Source organism: Aethalodelphis obliquidens, unplaced genomic scaffold, assembly GCF_003676395.1.
Source record: "Aethalodelphis obliquidens isolate GAN/ISIS:26980383/991018 unplaced genomic scaffold, ASM367639v1 scaffold33, whole genome shotgun sequence".
In the NCBI taxonomy this organism is placed as follows: domain Eukaryota; kingdom Metazoa; phylum Chordata; class Mammalia; order Artiodactyla; family Delphinidae; genus Aethalodelphis; species Aethalodelphis obliquidens.
Genome location: NW_020837977.1, coordinates 3,875,767 through 3,895,827, shown reverse-complemented (window position 1 = coordinate 3,895,827; position 20,061 = coordinate 3,875,767). Strand labels below are relative to the sequence as shown.

General features: G+C 40.3%; 1 protein-coding gene across 2 annotated transcripts in view; it reads left to right on the top strand.

The window, feature by feature from the left end:
* Window positions 1–3,485: 3,485 nt before the first annotated feature.
* LY96 (lymphocyte antigen 96) overlaps window positions 3,486–20,061 on the top strand; it is a 31,544-nt gene continuing 14,968 nt past the window's right edge. Inside the window, exons 1-3 of one of the 2 annotated variants that reach the window (XM_027127890.1) lie at window positions 4,611–4,724; window positions 11,637–11,762; window positions 18,285–18,374. In XM_027127890.1, coding sequence (XP_026983691.1) covers window positions 11,747–11,762; window positions 18,285–18,374 — 106 coding nt within the window. In that variant the 5' untranslated portion in view covers window positions 4,611–4,724; window positions 11,637–11,746. Of the gene's footprint in view, window positions 4,725–11,636; window positions 11,763–18,284; window positions 18,375–20,061 lie in introns of both variants that reach the window. The other variant, XM_027127889.1, reaches the window with a different exon arrangement.

The following is a 20,061-nucleotide window of genomic DNA, read 5'->3' as shown; positions in this document are numbered from 1 at the left end:
AATACTCATTATCAAATGTTAGATAAATATTAGAAGAAAACAGTGTTGTTAACATTTCAAAGTTTTCTCTCAAGGGTCAGTTTTCTCATAACTTGTTTTTTTTTTTTTTTTTGCGGTACGCGGGCCTCTCGCTGCTGCGGCCTCTCCCGTTGCGGAGCACAGGCTCCGGATGCGCAGGCTCAGCGGCCATGGCTCACGGGACCAGCCGCTCCGCGGCATGTGGGATCCTCCCGGACCGGGGCACGAACCCGCGTCCCCTGCATCGGCAGGCGGACTCTCAACCACTGTGCCACCAGGGAAGCCCTCATAACTTGTTTTTAGTACATCCTGTCTCTTTCTTTAAATGTCCTATATCCATGCAACCATTTTGTCACCTGTGGAGTGGAGTGAAAATCCTATTTTTATGAGTATCAATAATTCCTCAATTATTTAGAGAAAAGAAAAAAGGCTTAAAATACTACATGAGAAAGATGACTTCTCAAGGGCATGATTTGGAGTGAGACCAAGATGTAGAAAAGGATCAGCATGCGTAGGATACCATAATGGTTCATCACTGAAATAAGTCCGCAGAAACAGCTCAGGCCAAGGTAAGAAATATATGCACGTCCTCCCATGCCACTTTACCACCCTCTCCCCAGGCAGAGTAATCTTGGAAAGATTAGGAAGGTGGTGAGTCTCCCTCTACCTATGGGAAGGATATTGAGTCAGTTTTATTTGAGTCCCAAAAGGCAGGGTGATCCCCTTGGACCTCTGGGTTACATCAGATAGTGTACCCTTTGATGATAAGATATAATCCTTTTCCTCAACGTAGATTACGTCATACTGAAAGACTTCAGCTTTTGGAAGCAAAAGTAACAAAACGGTCATTAGGTATGAATGACAGCCTTAGCTTGGACACATTCGTTAAAATTGTACTCTGATTTTTTCAGAAAAAGTGACTTGTCATCCAGATTCATTGTTTCATCTAGACCACTTGCCATCTACTTTTATTTGGAACCAAATCCCAGACATCATAAGATTTCTTTCTTAAATATTTAATTTTGTAACTCTACAAGATAAAGACTTAAAAAAATAACAATACCATCATAATACCTAAGCTGCCCTTGACCCCAGTGTTATCAAATATCCAGTCTACTCAAATTTCCAATTGTTTCATAATTTTCACCCCCATTTTGTTTGGATTAAGATCTAATTAAAGTTCCCACCTTATTCACACTTATTTTCTAAGTGTCTTTTAAGACTTCTAATATATGGGCCCTTCTATATTTTTCACTTTGTTTTTTTAGGCCCTGCCACATGGCATGTGAGATCTTAGTTCCCCAACCAGGGATCAAACCCGGCCCCCGGCCGCAGAAGCATGGAATCCTGACCACTGGATTGTCAGGGAATTCCCTCTTTCACTTTGTTTCCCCTGCCACCCCCCGCCCCTTGCAAATCATCTGTTGAAGAAACTGAGTGTTTTGTCCTATATATGTTTTCATGGTCTAGATTTTCTGATTATATCCCCAAGGTGTAGTTTAACATGTTTGTCTGTCTACTGTATTTGCTATAAATTGAGGCTTCATCAGGTTGAGGTTTGATTATTTTGGACAAGACTGATTCATAGCTGATGTTGTTTGTATTATTTTTCTATTGTTGCATAACAAATTGCCCCTAAAACTTAGATGTTTAAAACATCAACAAACATTTATGATATTGCACAGTGTCTGTTGGTCAGGTATTTGGGAATGGCTTAGTTGAGCGGGTGTGGCTCAGGTTCTCTCATGGGGTTGCAGTCAAGATATCCGGCGGTGCTCCTGTCATTTGAAGGCTGGGCTGGGGCAGGAGGAACTGCTTCCAAGGTGGCTCACTCACGTGACTGACAAATTGGTGCTGGCCTTTTGGGAGGAGGCCTTGGTTTCTTACCACATGGATCTCTCTTTAGAGCTACTTGTTTCCCCCAGAGCAATTGATCCAGGAGAGCAAGGTAGAGGGCAAAATGTCTTTTATGATCTACTTTGGAAGTTGCACATTATCATTGTGCAATATTTTCTTAGTTACACAGTCACCCTTATACATTGTTGGAGGGGACTACACAAGGATTTGCATACCAAGAAGGTAAGGGTCATTGGGAGCCATCTTGGAGGTTGGCTACCACCATGTTCACCCATCAAGAAGAATACAATGTCTTTCTGTCTCTCTCTCTGTGACGTTAGCAACTACTAATGCTCAGTGCCCAAGTTTACTAATTCATTAGGTGTTGCAAAATGGTTATATTCTATCATTCCTTTTTCATATATTAGCTGAAATACTTCTAAAAGTAGAGAAAAGAGTATGAGAAGGCAAGGGAAACTTGCCTCTCTGTACTATTTGGTTACCGGTAGTTCAGTTTCTGTAGAAAAGTCAGGATAAATGCTTGATTCTTTCCCTTTATCAGGTTTCAAAATAGAGTTGGTTTCCTAGCATCATCTGCTGATTAGACTTTAAAAAAATTATTATGAGCTGATTGATTTGAATATATTTGATGTATTTCAATTCATCGCAGTTACTATCTTATTAATGATCGTAATAGTCTACAGGTAGGCTGAATGTTCATGTCTGGAAGCTGTGAATGTTATGTTAAATGGCAAAAGGGATTTTATAGGTGGATCTTGAGTTGGGGAGATTATCGTGGATTATCCAAATGGTTCTACTGTAATCATAGAGCCCTTATAACAGGGACGCAGGATATCAGGGGAGAGGCGATGTGACGATGGAAGCAGAGATGACAGTGCTGAACTTTGAAGATGGAGGAATGGAAGGATTGCAGCTCTCAAACTGAAAAACGCAAGTAAACAGAGTCTTCCCCTGGAGTCTCCAGAAGAACTAGGTATGCTGACTCCTTGCTCTTAGCCCATTGAAACTGATTTCGGACTTCTGACCTCCAGAACTGTAAGAGAATTCATTTGTATTGTGCATATGTATGTGTGTTTTCCACATAGCATGGCTTGTGGGATCTTAGTTCCCCAACCAGGGATCGAACCTGGGCCCTTGGCAGTGAAAATTCAGAGTCCTAACCACCGGACTGCCAGGGAATTCCCCATTTGTATTGTTTTTAAGGCACTAAGTTTGTGGTTATTTGTTACAACTCAATAGGAAACCCATCTTTGGTCAATGGGACTGTCATCAAATTGGGTGTCTAATATGATAAGATGTTTTAGGCTCATCTTGAACCTTTTCTGCCTCAGACCTGGAAACAGTAATTTCTCTAGAGTATTTGTTCCTTTTATTGGGAAATGGTATTTTGAGACTACTAGAAGCATTCATGGATTTGTCCTCTTTTTTTCCCCCACTTAAAAAATATGTAAAATACATATAACATAAAATTTACCATCTTAACAAAATTTTTCTTTTTTTGGCTGCACTGGGCAGCTTGTGGGATCTTAGTTCCCTGACCAGGGATCAAACCCATGTGCCCTGCAGTGGAAGCATGGAGTCCTAACCGCTGGACCTCCAGGGAATTCTCCATCTTAACCAATTTTAAGTGTACAGTTCATTAGTGTTAACTGTATTCACATTGCTGTGCAACAGATCTCTAGAACTTTTTCACCTTGCCAACCTGAAACAATACCCATTGAGCAACTCCCCATTTCCCCAGACTACGCCCCACCCCATGGATATTTACCTTTAAAAAAATGGGAAAGTAGTACAGTTCTTTAGTAAAACCTTTTACAAATATGATTATTTTCCTCTAAACCTGTAGGTTTTTAAGGCCCCAACTCCATGCTATTTTTTGGCTACTAATCCCAGACCATGTCCTTTAAAGAATTTCAGGTAGCAAAGCACCTAAAGGGGTGGCTGTTTTTCTAGAACAAAGTGAGAGTTTTGGAATGAAATACATTCCACACACAAAATAATGACCATTTTAAGGTATTCCCTGGACCTGTAATTTGGTAAAGTGAATGCCTTCTCAAGCCTGGTGAGACCCCCCGCCCACCATGCAGAACTACAGCTAATGTCCTGTGTCTGGGGTCTCATCCAGCTGGGCTCTACCCTCTGGCTGAACCTGTTGCCGAGCAGAAACACTTTGTGTGAGCCTGTTCAGTTCAGAGCTTTAGGTTCTGCTTTCTGGCCGTGAGAATTGTTGTATAAAAAACTTGTGGGAGGGAATTCCCTGGCGGTCTAGTGGTTAGGACCCCACGCTTCCAAGCCCAGCGGCACGGCCATAAATAAAGAAAGAAGGAATAGGAGGGCGTGCTTAGGGTTTAAAAAAAAAAAAAACTTGTGGGTGAGAGAATAGCAATGCAGAGCGATAAAGAGTGCTAGACTTTTGATCTTTTAAAGAAGACCTACAGGCTGGTTTCTTTACTATTGATTGGGAAATACCTGATTTTGTTTTTAAAGCTCTGTGCTCTCATTTGTATCACGTGTTCGCAAAGAGTACATTCTGAATCATTTTCCTTTCCTCTTGCAGCAAGTGCTCAGATATTAAACACACACACACACACATTCAAAAGAGGAAACAGTCGGATAGGAACTCAGAAATCATGTGACTGATGACTAAGTTAAATTTTTTCTACTTATTAAAAAGGAAGAGTCTGATGATTAGTTACTGACTGTCCTTGCATTTTTAAAGTTTTGAAGATACTGAATCATGTTCCCATTTATGCTTTTTTCCGCCCTGTTTTCTTCCACATTTACTGAACCTGGAGAGAAACGCTGGATCTGTAACTCCTCTGACACAAGTGTTTGGTACTCCTACTGTGGTAAGTACGAGGGCAAAAACAGGTACTCATAATGTGAACTGTTCCAAGGGCAAGTTTTCACAGGAACCTTTTTCTGCTGTCGCCGGGATGCAGGAAATGACCGTATGTTCCGGCTGCTGGGGAGGCTGCTGGCAGCAAAAGTGATGTCTGGTTCCTGCCCTGGGTGGATTTTCTCGATCCGTCACTGGCCTCACAGGTCTCTGAACTGTGTTGCACTTGACCTCCAAGTGCTTCTGTCCTTTCCTGTGGTCAGCTATCTCTACCTTGAACCCAGTTTCAGATTCTTCCCAGTTTGGGCAGAACTATCTGCTGCTCAGATTTTGCCTCAGCCCCAAGACTGACCGGGTCTTCTTGAGAAGGTAGAACAGTCCTAAATGCTGCTTGGAATTGATTATAGCTCCAGGCCATGATTTTTTTTTTTTTTTTTTTTTTGTGGTATGCGGGCCTCTCACTGTTGTGGCCTGTCCCATTGCAGAGCACAGGCTCCGGACGCGCAGGCTCAGCGGCATGGCTCACGGGCCCAGCTGCTCCGCGGCATGTGGGATCTTCCCGGACCAGGACTCAAACCCGCGTCCCCTACATCGGCAGGCGGACTCTCAACCACTGTGCCACCAGGGAAGCCCAGGCCATGATTTTTTGTTTTCAACGTTATGTTGGGTGTATAACAGGTGCTCTGTGTTTCAGGCTGTGGTTTTTGAAGGCTCTTGGAATTACCTCCCTAATTGGATGTAAGGCTGATTCTGTCCGTTATTGTGTGACCTTGAGCAAAGTCTTAGCCTCTCTGTGCCTCAGCTTTTTTATCTGTAAAGTGAAAGTGATTTTCGAACCCATTTTACAAGGATTGTTTTGAGGTAAAATTTTTAGCACAGAGCCACATAGAAACGATAATATTGATTACTTAAAAAAAAAAATCAGCCACACTCTATGCTATTTACTGGTTGGATCACTGTTGTTTTGTTTTATCTTGTTTTGTTTAGTTTTCCCTCTTTCTCTACAAATATCTGCTGGTCTGAAAGCACAGCTTTGGGGCTTGACTACTGTTTTGGTTTGGTGCTTTGCATTGTGTTGCTCACTATAGGTTGGTTGACCTTTTCTACCCACTAGTGGTATCAGGAAGGTTTAAGGGGATGCTCCCGAAAATACTTGCTAGCTGAAATCCTCATGGGAAAAAAGGATTTATGGTCTAATCATTTGGGGGAAATTTACAAATGTACTTTGAGTTCTGAGAAGTTCTGCAATAAAGAAACCTATTTAATTCCCCAATTTTCAGTTTTATTTTATTTTTTGAGTGTGTGTTTACAATCCTGCAAATACACTCTGGCAAATATTAATATAAAGTTACTTCTGGGGGGCTTCCCTGGTGGCGCAGTGGTTGAGAGTCCGCCTGCCGATGCAGGGGACACGGGTTCGTGCCCCGGTCCGGGAGGATCCCACATGCCGCGGAGCGGCTAGGCCCGTGAGCCATGGCCGCTGAGCCTGCGCGTCCGGAGCCTGTGCTCCGCAATGGGAGAGGCCGCAGCGGTGAGAGGCCCGCGTACCGCAAAAAAAAAAAAAGAAAGAAAAAAGAAAAAAGTTACTTCTTGGGATTTAGGGTAATTGCCAGATGTGGGAACAAGACCTAAGTGTATGACTAGTCTCAGGCTGGTGGCTTTTTTTTCTGTTTGTGATTATGCTGCATTCCCTGAAAATTCCCCACCCCGCAAGGTCAGTTTACACTGCCCTGTTCCAGGCCTTCTTCAGTGCACTCGGCGCTCTTCTCTCCACTTCTTTGGCACTTCTGCTCCATGCACTGATTATGCCACCTTCTCTGTGCTGTATTTCCTATGGCCTTTATTTATATAACACTTCATATTATTATTTAGCTTTTAATCTTCCAGTAACACTAACTCAATTTGTCTTCTGATTTGATTTTTGAGGAGAGATTTTATCTGTTTCTCTCCAGTGCTGAGAAATTCTGTGGTCCTTTCCTGCTGCCCCATGGATATAGGGACCGTGGAGAGCAGGTGGGATATACAGCTAAGCAAGACCCTGCTTGCTGCCATGCCCCTCTCCCCTGCCCCTGCCACGTCAACCTTTCCCTGCCTTAGAGAATCCATCCTGACTGAGATGGAAACGCGTCATTTGTGGGAAGCACTGATCCCTCTGGGTATTATTGTCAGGAAGTTGGTGACGACAATTCAGTCCTTTCTGTGAGGATGATTCCCATTTGGCCAAGCTACTGGGCATACACGGTATACCTGTTTGCTAGGGCTGCCATAAAAAACATCACAGACTGGGTGCCTTAAACAGCAGAAATTTATTTCTCACAGTTCTGGAGCCAGGAAATCCAAGATCAAGGGTCAGTTGGTTTGATTTCCTTCTGAGGCCTCTCTCCTTGGCTTGCAGATGGCTGTCTTCTTGCCATGTCTTCAAATGGCTTTTTCTCTGTATGCACTCATTCCTGGTGACTCCCTGTAGGTCTAAATCTCTTCTTCTAAGACACCAACGGTATTGGATTAGAGGCCCGCGTACCGCAAAAAAAAAAAAAAAAAAAGTCACGGCCCTCCTGGAGTTTCGATCAGTGAAATATTCAGCATGTCAAATGGTGGTGATTGCTGTGAGAGAAAAATAAAGCAGAGGAGGGGATAGAGAGTACAGAGATGGGGATGGGGGTTGCATTTTAAATTAGGACAGGCAAGGAAGGCCTTACTGAGAAGGTGACTGTTTAGCAAGGACAGGAATAGTTGAGGGAGTGAGCCACGCCCATATCCAGCGGAAGGGGTGGAGGGAAGAGCAAGCACAATGGCCTGGAGGTGGGAACATGGCTGGTGATGGAGGGATAGCAAGGAGGCCAGCGTGGCTGTGATGGAATGAGCATGGGGGAAGTAGCAGAAGATGACATAGAAGGGAATGGGGAGAGGGTGAGGGCCATGTAGGTCAGGGAACGACTTTATCTCTTACTACGAGTAAAGCCTGGTCTGGCTCCTGGGTTGATAATAATCTGTAAGGCGGCAAAAGTGGAAGCAGGCAACCTGTTGGGAAGCTGTTGCAATAATCCAGGTGAGCGAGAGAATGGTGACTCGGACCAGAGGGGAGCATTGGAGGCGATGGGGGGGGGTCCGGTTCTGGAAGTATTCCAGCATGGTCCTCTCAGCTAAGTGAGTGTATCTTGACATTTGGAGTGTCCCCCCAACTCCAAGCAGGCCAGCCTCTTTACTGGCCTTTATTTATACTTGCGTTGATATATATGTGTACTATTCTCTAACCTGAAATATTCGTGTCCATCTTTCTGTTTCATGGAAACCTCTGAGGTCCATCAAAAGTCCTGCCTCCCGTACAGAGCCTAGTCAAGTCAGTTGAATTTAATCCTGTTTACTACGTCTTTAATAGGCATTAGGTTTCCTTATTATGCTGAGGAATACTGAGAATGCAAAGGTTATGTTAAGATGTAGCTGGTATCTTCAAGGAACTTCTGGCTTTTGTCTTTCTTATGTGTAGTAGGAGGGATAACTAAACATATCACCAGGATTCATTTGTTTATTCTACAAATTCAGCATGGCCACTGGGAAGTCTAAGAGCCATTTGGAACTAGGACTCTTATACTCCTTTCCAAATCTGTTTCCTCCTAAATCTTCCCTATCTCATCATCCACCTAATTCCTTACCCCCCAACCAGGGGTATCCTTAATTATCTCCCTTATTTTTCACATCGTATTTATCGATGATTCCGTTTTTAATATCCCCAGAATATATTCTAAAGCCAACTACTTTTTTTTTTTTTATCCTGACCACACTGTGTGGCTTGTGGGATCTTAGTTCCCTGACTAGGGATTGAGCCCAGGCCATCACAGTGAAAGCGCCAAGTCTGAACCACTGGACTGCCAGGGAATTCCCCAACTACTTTCTTTTTTTTAATTTAATTTTTATTTTATATTGGAGTACAGTTGATTTACAATGTTGTATTAGTTTCAAGTGTACAGCAAAGTGATTCAGTTATACATCTACAAATATCCATTCTTTTTCAGATTCTTTTCCCATATAGGTTATTACAGAATATTAAGTAGAGTCCCCTGTGCTATACAGTAGGTCCAGTTGATTATCTATTTTATATATAGTAGTGTGTATATGTTAATCCCAAACTCCTAATTTATCCCTCCTCCCTACCTTTCCCCTTTGGTAACCATAAGTTTGTTTTCTATGTCTGTGAGTCTGTTTCTGTTTTGTAAATAAGTTCCTTTGTATCAGTTTTTTAGATTCCACATATAAGTGATATATGGTATTTGTCTTTCTCTGTCTGACTTACTTCACTTAGTATGCTAATATCTAGGTCCATCCATGTTGCCACAATGGCATTATTTCATTCTTTTTTTTTTTTTTTGCGGTACGTGGGCCTCTCACTGTTGTGGCTTCTCCCGTTGTGGAGCACAGGCTCCGGACGCGCAGGCTCAGCGGCCATGGCTTACGGGCCCAGCCGCTCCGCGGCATGTGGGAATCTTCCTGGACCGGGGCATGAACCCGTGTCCCCTGCATCAGCAGGCAGACTCTCAACCACTGTGCCACCAGGGAAGCCCTATTTCGTTCTTTTTTATGGCCGAGTAATATTCCACATCTTCTTTATCCATTCCTCTGTCGATGGACATTTATGTTGCTTCCATGTCTTGGCTGTTGTAAATAGTTAAAGCCAACTACTTTTCACTGTCCTTTGCTCACCACTCATGTCACCTTCGTCTCTTCTCTGGCCTCTGCAACATCCTCTTAAATTGTCCTTTCTCCACTTTAATTCTTGCCTCCATGCAATCAGTTCTTAGCATAGAGACCAGAGAGATCTTTTAAAAATTAAGTATGTTATATAATGTTATTTCAGTTGCTTAAAGCCCCCCAGTGGCTTTTCACTTCAATTAGAGTGAAATCCCAACTTTGTACCAAGGCATCCAAGACCCCTTGAGGTGGCCCTTGCCTACCTGTCTGATTCCTATGATTCCCATGATTCCCACCCTCCTTCATTATTTTCCATTTACACTGACCTATATTATTATTACGGTTATTGTTTGTATTACCAATATAACAAGCATAAAATTTACCCTTTTAATGATTTTTAAGTGTACAATTCAATGATATTAAGTACATTCACATCACTTTGCAACTATCACCATTATCCATTTTCGGAATTTTTCATCATCCCAAACAGAGACTCTGTACCCATTAAACAATAACTCCCCATTTCTCCCTCCCCCCTAGTCCCTGGTAACCTCTACTCTCTGTCTCTGTGACTTTGTCTATTATATGTATCTCATGTAACGGTCTTTGTGTATATATGTGTGTGTGTGTTTGTTTTTGTTGCTTGAACATGTCAAAGTCATTGTCACCTATGAGTCTGTACTCCTGATTACAATGTCCACAGGGTTGGTTGCTTTCTGTCACTCACTTACTGGATACTGTAGTTGAGGTATCGCTACCCATTGCCACCCCCAACTCCTCCGTCCCCACCGTACACTCAGTCTTTCTCTCATGGCCCTGTTTGATTTCTATACTAGAGTGTCCATTTATCAAGAGCTGGGCCCTTGGCTGTCTTGTTCATTGTTTCTCTAGTGCCTAGAGCAATATTTGGTGCTAAGCAGAAGTGAATAAACACACATTTATTATCTACAGTGTGCTGTGCGCAAGAGACATGAAAAATGAATGAGACATGCTTCCTGCCCTCAAGGTTTGTGCTATTTTTATGAAGAAGACTGACATGCAAGCAAATAATTGTAGTAAACATTTTTTTTTTTTTTTTTGCGCTATGCGGGCCTCTCACTGTTGTGGCCTCTCCCGTTGCGGAGCACAGGCTCCGGACGCGCAGGCTCAGCGGCCATGGCTCACGGGCCCAGCCGTTCCGCGGCATGTGGGATCTTCCCGGACCGGGGCACGAACCCGTGTCCCCTGCATCGGCAGGCGGACTCCCAACCACTGTGCCACCAGGGAAGGCCCTGTAGTAAACATTTTAAATGACCATTGAAGGATGATCAAGTACTGTGAATGATAGTGTGTTTGTGGCTGTCGGGCTGGGGAGGTGTGGAGGAGTCAAGGAAGGCTTAACAGCATTGTTGATATTTGAATACATTTTGAAGGCAGACAAGGAGTTTCTAGACCGATGAGGACAGGGCATTCCTGTCAGAAGGAACTGCATATTTATGTAAGGGAAATTCTGCTAAAGAGGTAAAATGAAGTGCTGTGATGGCTCAACTCCAGCTAATGCTTCCTCCCTTGATCTCCAATAGTACTTAATACCAACACTCAGGGTGGCACTGGTTTCATTTCCTGTGCCAACTGCAGTTGCCTGGACTGTTGGGTTAAGAAGGATTCTGAGGCAGAGCTCAGTGGGAAAAAGTGCTATGATGGATTCACAATGCTGACATTTGTGGTTGCAGGGGAAAACGGAGGCTCTTGTACTATGCTTTTGCTGAACCTGACCACTGCTTTCTTTGGTATTTAATAAACCAAATGTAGAATTTTACCATAAACATGGTGACTTTAAAGTAATAAAGCTATTTTCTGTTAGTTCCCCAACCTTTGCAAATAAATTAAAAGTCACATGCTATGTACTGTTATGTGATCTTTTGATCCTTACATCTAATTTTTTTAATGTATGGTGGTCTCGTCTTCCTAGAAAAATCTTAGGCTTCCTGACATAAAGATTAAGGTTACACTTCTATTCTCCGCCCTCACTCCACCCTACCCCACTCTGCCTTGCTCTGGTGCTGGCTTAACACTGAGCACCCATAGGGGTATTCTGAACATTTGTCTGATTGCATTGACTTGTCGATGGTTTCATCATAATCAGACCAACTTCAGACATGTGGGAAACTTAACTGAAAATAGAGAATTGCCCTTATGACATACAACATGGCCCTGGTGATTCACTGCTTTTAACTTGTTCCCGGCTTTGCTCCAGAGTCTTGGTTGTCTTGCTCTGAGGGTCTTCTACAAGCTTATCACTGAGAAAGAAGAGACACATTGCACTGTGCTCGGTAATGCATATGGAAGTGCCCACGTTTCAATACCATGTCAACCTTTCATGGTAAGAAAGTTAATAAGTATATTAATTATGCAAACCTTCAAAAATATAGGTGAATAAAAAAGAAAAGAAGGCACCATAAGCCTATCACAGTTAAGAGTTAACCACTATGAACATTCTGATATTTTGGTAAATATTCTTTTAGATATATAATGATATATGTTGAAAACAGTAAAAGTAGAACCATATTGTATATACTGTTGGGTAACCAGCATTTTTTAAACTTGATAGTATACCATAAACGTCTATAACATTAAATATCATAAAAATTCATGTTAATGACTGTATATTAATTCAGTAAATAGATGCACAATATTTATTTATTCAGCCACCTCTGAGCATTTTTTTACTTGAGATATAATTGATATATAGCATTATATTAGTTTCAGGTATATAACATGATTCGATATTTGTATATATTGTGAAGTGATCACCACGATAAAGCTAGTTAGCATCCATCACCTCACATAGTTACAATTTTTTTCTTCTTTTGGTGAAAACTTTTAAGATCCACTTTCTTAGCAACTTTCAAATATGTAAAACAGGGGGCTTCCCTGGTGGCGCAGTGGTTGAGAGTCCGCCTGCCGATGCAGGGGACGCGGGTTCGTGCCCCGGTCCGGGAAGATCCCACATGCCGCGGAACGGCTGGGCCCGTGAGCCATGGCTGCTGAGCCTGCGCGTCCGGAGCCTGTGCTCCGCAACAGGAGAGGCCACAGCAGTGAGAGGCCAGCGTACCGCAAATACGTAAAACAGTATTATCAACCATAGTCACCATGCTGTACATTACTTCCCCATGACTTATTTATTTTATAACTGGAAGTTTGTACCTTTTGACCCACTTCACTCATTTCTCCAATCTTCCACCCCCTACCTCTAGCAGCCTGTGTGTCTGTGAGTTTATTTTTTGTCTTTTGAGTGTGTTTGTTTTTTAGATTCCACATATAAGTGAAGTCATACAGTATTTGTCTTTTTTTTGGCTGTGCCACATGGCTGATAGGATTTTAGCTCCCCAACCCGGGCCCTCGGCAGTGAGAGCTCGGAGTTCTAACCACTGGACCGCCAGGTAATTCCCTGTCTTTCTTTGTCTGACTAATTTCACTTAGCACAGTGCCCTCAGGTTTCATCCATGTTATTGCAAATTGGGCAGGTTTTCCTTTGGTCATAATCCACACAGGAATAAACATCTTTGCATCAGATGTTTGTGAACATCCATGATTCGATGAAATGACTGTTACCATAGCTCATTCTGTGAGGCTTTTATTGCAGGCAAACTCAATTCATTGAATGAGAGATGTTAACATTAATCTTAAGGGTTGCATTCAGGGGCAAATTAAATAAAACTGGTTTAGTCTCTTTCCCCTCCTCCTCAGTGCTTTTATAAGCTCTTCTGCATCCTTCTTGAAACTTCTTATTTAGGAAGATTTGTTTATTAACTCATTCATTCATGTATTCAGTCACTTACCATTTACTAGAATTCTAAGTACTTGATGTGTATTTTCTATTTTTAACCAATGGAACATACAGAGAGGTGAGGAGAATATAGAAAAGAAGAGCAATGTAGAAAAGAACAGGTTAAAAAGTATGAAAATGGAACAAGTAATTTTATGAAAATATGTTTTGGGGAGTTCACCCCCTTCCCCACAGTTTAAAGTAATTCACTACCTTCAACCTCCACCTTAACAATGTAAGGGCATTAAAATACTAATCTGTTTACATTATAGGGAGTTTTTTTGGTATTCATACAGTATTTTAAATTTTATTTTACTGTGGTAAGAACATTTTACATGGGATCTACCCTCTTAAATTTTTGAGTGTACAGTACATCATTGTTGACCACAGGCATGAAATTGTACAGCAGATCTCTACAGCTTATTCACTTGCTTGACTGAAACTCTATGCCCATTGATTAGTAACTCCCCGTTTCCCTCTCCCCTCAGCCACTGGCAACCACCATCCACTCTTTGATTCTATGAATTTGACTATTTTAGATATGTGGGCTCAGGCAGTATTTGTCCTTATATGACTGGCTTATTTCCTTTAGCATAATGTCCTCAAGGTTCATCCATATTGTAGCATATTGCAAAATTTCCTTTTTTTTAGGACTAAATAGTATTCCGTTGTATGTATAGACCACATTTTCTTTATGCATGTATCTGTTGATGGACATTTAGGTTGTTCCCACATCTTGGCTATTGTGAATAGTGCTGCAATGAATTTAGGAATGCTAATATCTCTTCGAGATCCTGATTTCAATTGTTTTGGATAAGTACCCAGAAGTGGGATTGCTGGATCATATGGTAGTAATATTTTTAATTTTTTTAAAATTTTTTTTAAAGAGTAGCCAGGGTGGCCCTTTATTTTATTTATTTATTTATTTATTTATGGCTGTGTTGGCTCTTCATTTCCGTGCGAGGGCTTTCTCTAGTTGTGGCAAGCGGGGGCCACTCTTCATTGCGGTGCACGGGCCTCTCACTGTCGCGGCCTCTCTTGTTGCAGAGCACAGGCTCCAGACGCGCAGGCTCAGTAGTTGTGGCTCGTGGGCCTAGCTGCTCCGCGGCATGTGGGATCTTCCCAGACCAGGGCTCGAACCCGTGTCCCCTGCATTAGCAGGCAGATTCTCAACCACTGCGCTACCAGGGAAGCCCATATTTTTAATTTCTTGAGGAATCTCTGTATTGTTTTTTAGAGCAGTTGTACCATTTTGCATTCCTACCAGCAGTGTGCAAGCATTCCAGTTTCTTCACATCCTTGCCAACTCTTGTCCTTCTTTTCTTTTTTTGATAATAGCCAATCTGACTGGTGTGAGGTGATATCTCATTGTGGTTTTGATTTGCATTTTCCTGATGCTTAGTGACGTTGAGCATGTTTTTATATACCTGTTGGCCATTTGCATGTTTTCTTTGGAGAAATGTCTATTCAAGTCCTTAGCTCATTTTATTTAATTAATTAATTATTTTTTCACACACACTGTATTTTATTTTTACAAGAGATAAATAAACTGACACCAAGCATTGTAAATGGATGACCACAACAAAAGCAACAAGGATTGCAATTACCAAACATGAAACACACTCATACTATGTCATAATATTGACATTCAGTCCAGTAATCATCCATTGTAACCGCTCCTTTACTTTGCAGTGAAAATTGATTTGTATATTTTTTGCCTCTGAGTCCTTGTGGGATTTTTTATTTTTATTCAAACAGAAAGTCACAAAAATTATAATCATCCTCATCAGTTCACTCAGTCCCATGTAATTAATTTTTTTTATCTTGATCTTTTGTTAGCACTTTTATGAATTCATCAGTTTTCCATTAGAGTTCTGAAAATGTTTATTCATTCAGTTCAGCAGTATAGTCAGTTACCAGAAACCTGTACTTGTCAGAGTCTTTTCCATGAATTCCTTGAAGATGAAACCCTTTTTTTTTTTTTTGCGGTACGCGGGCCTCTCGCTGTTGTGGTCTCTCCCATTGCGGAGCACAGGCTCCGGACGCTCAGGCTCAGCGGCCATGGCTCACAGGCCCAGCTGCTCTGTGGCATGTGGGATCTTCCCGGACTGGGGCACAAACCCGTGTCCCCTGAATCGGCAGGCGGACTTTCAACCACTGCGCCACCAGGGAAGCCCGAAACCCTTTTATAGGAACATTTTTGCAAAAGCATCAGAGTACACCCAGAACTGTCTGTAAATGACAAAAGACTTAAAAATGACCACGGTTAAAGATTTGATGAAAGTTCATAATAATGCAATTGACAAGGAAATTTAGTTATTTCTGAGATACACATTTTAAAGTAATAACTAGAATTATGACTTATAACTTTATAGCAGAACATATAAGATTTTTAGAAATTTCATGTAATGTCTGAAACATTTATATTAACATATTTCCATACAAATAACCCAAAGAAAGTTTAGTATTAGTTTTTTGTTTGTTTGTTTGTTTGTTTATACTGCAGGTTCTTATTAGTCATCAATTTTATACACATCAGTGTATACATGTCAATCCCAATCACCCAATTCAGCACACCACCATCCCCACCCCACCGCGGTTTTCCCCCCTTGGTGTCCATATGTTTGTTCTCTACATCTGTGTCTCAACTTCTGCCCTGCAGACTGGTTCATCTGTACCATTTTTCTAGGTTCCACATACATGCGTTAATATACAATATTTGTTTTTCTCTTTCTGACTTACTTCACTCTGTATGACAGTCTCTAGATCCATCCACGTCTCAACAAATGCAAGTCCTTAGCTCATTTTAAAATCAGGTTATTAGTTTTATTATAATTGAATTGTTGGAATTCCTTATATATTTTGGAGATTCACACCTTATCAGATATATGGTCTGTAAGTATTTTCTCCCATTCCATAGGCTGCCTTTTCACTCTGTTGATTGTTTCCTTTGCAGTACAGAAGCTTTTTAGTTTGATATAGTCCCACTTATTTATTGATGTTTTTGCTGCCTTTGCTTTCCATGTCATATCCATGAAGTCATTGTCAAGATCAATGTCATGAAGCTTTTCCCCTGTATTTTCTTCTAGGGTTTTTACAGTCTTAAATCTTATGTTTAAGTCTTTAATCCATTTTGGATTGGTTTTCATTTGTGGTATAAGATAAAGGTCCAGTTCTTTCTTTTGCATGTTTTGCCAGCACCATTTGTTGAAGAGACTGTCCTTTCCCCATTGTGCATTCTTGGCATCCTTGTCAAAGATTAGTTGACAAAATACACATGGATTTACTTCTGGGCTCTCTGTTCAGTTCCATTGGTCTATATGGCTGTCTTTTTGCCACTACCATACTGTTTTGATTACTGTAGCTTTGCAGTATAGTTTGAAATCAGGAAATGTGATGCTTCCTCTTTCTCAAGATTTTCTTGCCTATTTGTCATCTTTTGTGGTTCCATATGAATTTTAGAGTTGTTTTTTCTATTTCTGTAAAAAATGCCATTGAGATTTTGATAGAAATGTATTGATTCTATAGATTGCTTTGGGTAATATGGACATTTTAATAACATTAATCTTCCAGTCAATGAACATAAGATATTTTTCCATTTGTTTGTGTCTTGTTTAATTTCTTTCATCAATGTTTTGTAGTTTTAAGCATACAAGTCTTTCCCCTCCTTAGGTAAGTTTAATCCTAGATATTTTATTCTTTTGGTGCTATTGTAAATGAGATTGTTTTCCTAATTTCCTTTTTGTATAGTTCATTGTTAGTGTACAGAAATGCAACTGATTTTTTTGTATTTTGATTTTGTATCCTGTAACTTTACTGAATTTTTTGATTAGTTCTGACAATTTTTAATGGAGTTTTTAGGGTTTTCTAGATATAAATTATGTCATCTGCAAGCAGAAAATTTTACTTCTTCTTTTCTGATTTGGATGCCTTTTATTTATTTTTCTTATCTAATTCATCTGGCTAGGACTTCCAGTACTATGTTGAGAGTGGGTATCCTTGCCTTGCTTCTGATCTTAGAGGAAAATCTTTTAGTTTTTCACTATTGGGTATGATGTTAACTATGGACTTTTCATATATGGCCTTAATTATGTTGAGGCCATTTCCTCTAATTCTAGTTTGTTGAGAGTTTTTATCATGAAAGGATGTTGAATTTTGTCATCTATTGAGATGGTCATGTGATTTTTATTCTTCATTCTATTAATGTGGCATATCACTTTAATTGATTTTTGTGTGTTAGACCATCCTTGCATCCCACGGATAAATGCCTCTTAATCAAGGTATATGATCCTCTTAATGTGCTGTTGAATTCAGTTTGCTAATATTTTGTGAGGATTTTTGCATCTAAACTCATCAGGGATATTGGCTTATAGTTTTCATGTAGTGTCTTTGTCTTGCTTTACTATCACGGTAATGCTAGCCTCATAAAATGAGTTTGGAAGTGTGCCCTCCTCTTCATTTTTTTGGAAGAGTTTGAGAATGTTTGGTGTTAATTCTGACTTAAATGTTTACTAGAATTCTCCTGTAAAGCCATCTGGTCCTGGACTTTTCTTTGGGAAATTTTTGATTACTGAATCAATCTCCTTACTAGTTATAACACTGTTCAGACTTTCTTTCTTTAGTCCTCTGGGGATCTCCTTGGAAAAGTTGGGGCTCTGAACGCATGAACCAATCTCTTCGCTCTGAGTGAAATTGAGGGGTAGGTTAGCTCTTCCTAATTATGCTATGCCAGGAGCAGTGTCTCTTGTGAGAGGTGTCCCAAACCTCAGTACTGAATTGGTGAGTCTGTTTTTACATTCTCCTGGGTGCAGGAGACTTTCGGTTGGTTTCTGATTTCTCACAAAGGGAAATTGTCCGTAAATTGTTGCTGAACTGGTGTGTTTGTCAAGAGAAGGAGGACTTTTTACTCTACCATCTGGCTGACTTTACTCCTCTGGGGAGGGAGATATTTTTAACTACCCTTAATTTTTCTCATAAAATTTTAATACTAAAGGTAGTTTTGGGGGGCTGATATTCAGAATACTTATTGTAAATGATTTATAGTAATTTTATTGACATTTTCTTTATTCCATTTAGATAACTTGAAATTCCCTATTTCAATAAATGCCGAGCCCTGTATAACATTGAAGGGAGGCCGTGGAAATCTGTATCTTTACTACATTCCAAGTAAGTCCAAAGTTTTGTTTTTGTAGATTACAATTAAAAGGGTTCCAGAAATATCAATGAAAAATGATGGTGTTCTACACGTATGGGTATTAGTTTTCTCTTGCTATGTAACAAATTACCACAATCTTAATGGCTTAAAACAGGACATATTCTTTATCTCATAGTCTTCGTATGTCAGTAGTCTGGGCATGGCTTACCTGTGTCAGCTTCAGGAGGTCTCCCACAAGGCTGCAATTAAGGTGTTGGCCAGGGTTTCTTCTGAAGGCTCAACTAGGGAAGGACCCGATTCTAAGCTTATGTGGTCGTTGACAGTGTTCAGTTTCTGTCTGACTGTTGGCCAGCCCTCAGTTCTTTGTCATGTGGGCCTTTTCATCATGGCTTCTTGTTTCCCTGAAGTTAGCAAGGGGGACAGTTAACTAACAAGATAGAAGTCACAGTCTTATGTAGCCTAATGATGAAAGTGCCACCCTATCACCTTTGCTGTATTCTGTTTGTTAGAAGCAAGTCACTAGGCTAGCTCATACTCATGAGGAGGGATTACATAATGGCATGGTAAAAATTGAAATAATTTGAAACTTCTAACCATCTACTAGGTATATCCATTGTCAATCATTAGATATTCAGCTGATAAGTAAACTTGGGTTTCCATGAGTCAAAGATTTCTGTATGAGCAAGCAAGGACTTTTTTTCCTAAAGGTGACCTTTCTAGAAAAAAATATGTTGATGATATGAAAAAAGGCAATGATTTTTGTTTTGTTTTGTGTTATTTCTTCTTCTTCCTCTCTATGATTTTACTTGCCATCATCTTATAAAAGTTAATTGGGTGATGGTGATAGCATTGGGCTGGATCTGAGTGTTTGTGAAAACGCACAGAAGTTTCATCCTCTCCTACCGGTCAGCTGTTGCCTGTAAGGATCCCAGGAAATTCAGTTGTAATCATCATCATTATCATCATTGTTTTCATTATCACTATTATCATTTACATCCTAGCTTATATTTGGAGCTTATACTTTAAAATGTGCTTTTCCATAAATAAACTAAAGAAACATATCCCCCTGATTTTAGTTCTCCAGCTTACAGGAAAAAGGGTAGTTGAGAATCTAGAAATGATAGACGATAAACTTATGCTTTAATTTTCCTGAAAACCTGTATCTTGATACTTTGTTTCTGCATTCATTTATTCATTAAAAAATACTTAGTAAATGTATAGTTTATTTCAAGTATTATGCTAGGTGCTGTGAATTCATTGATAAAAAAGACATTCTCTTGACCTTCAAGAATCTCTCAGTGCAATAGAAGAGGCAGATGTGTAGATAATATAGTATGATAAGTGAAATGATAGCAATAAGGCTTAATGGTAGCACAGAGGAAAGAACAATGAGCTACTTGCTCCACTTTCTTGGCCAAGGGGGAAATAAATAATCTACATTTTTTTTTTTTTTACTGAAGTATAGTTGATTTACAATACTATATTGAGTTCAGGTGTACAACATAGTGTTTCAGTACTTTTACAGATTATACTCCATTTAAAGTTATTACAAAATAATGGCTATATTTCCCTGTTCTATATGATATATCCTTGTTGCTCATTTTATACATAGTAGTTTGTATCTCTTAATCCCCTAAAATAATCTAAATTTTTGCCCAACAAAGGCTCTACAATTTCTTCCTCTTTTCTCAGGTTTTG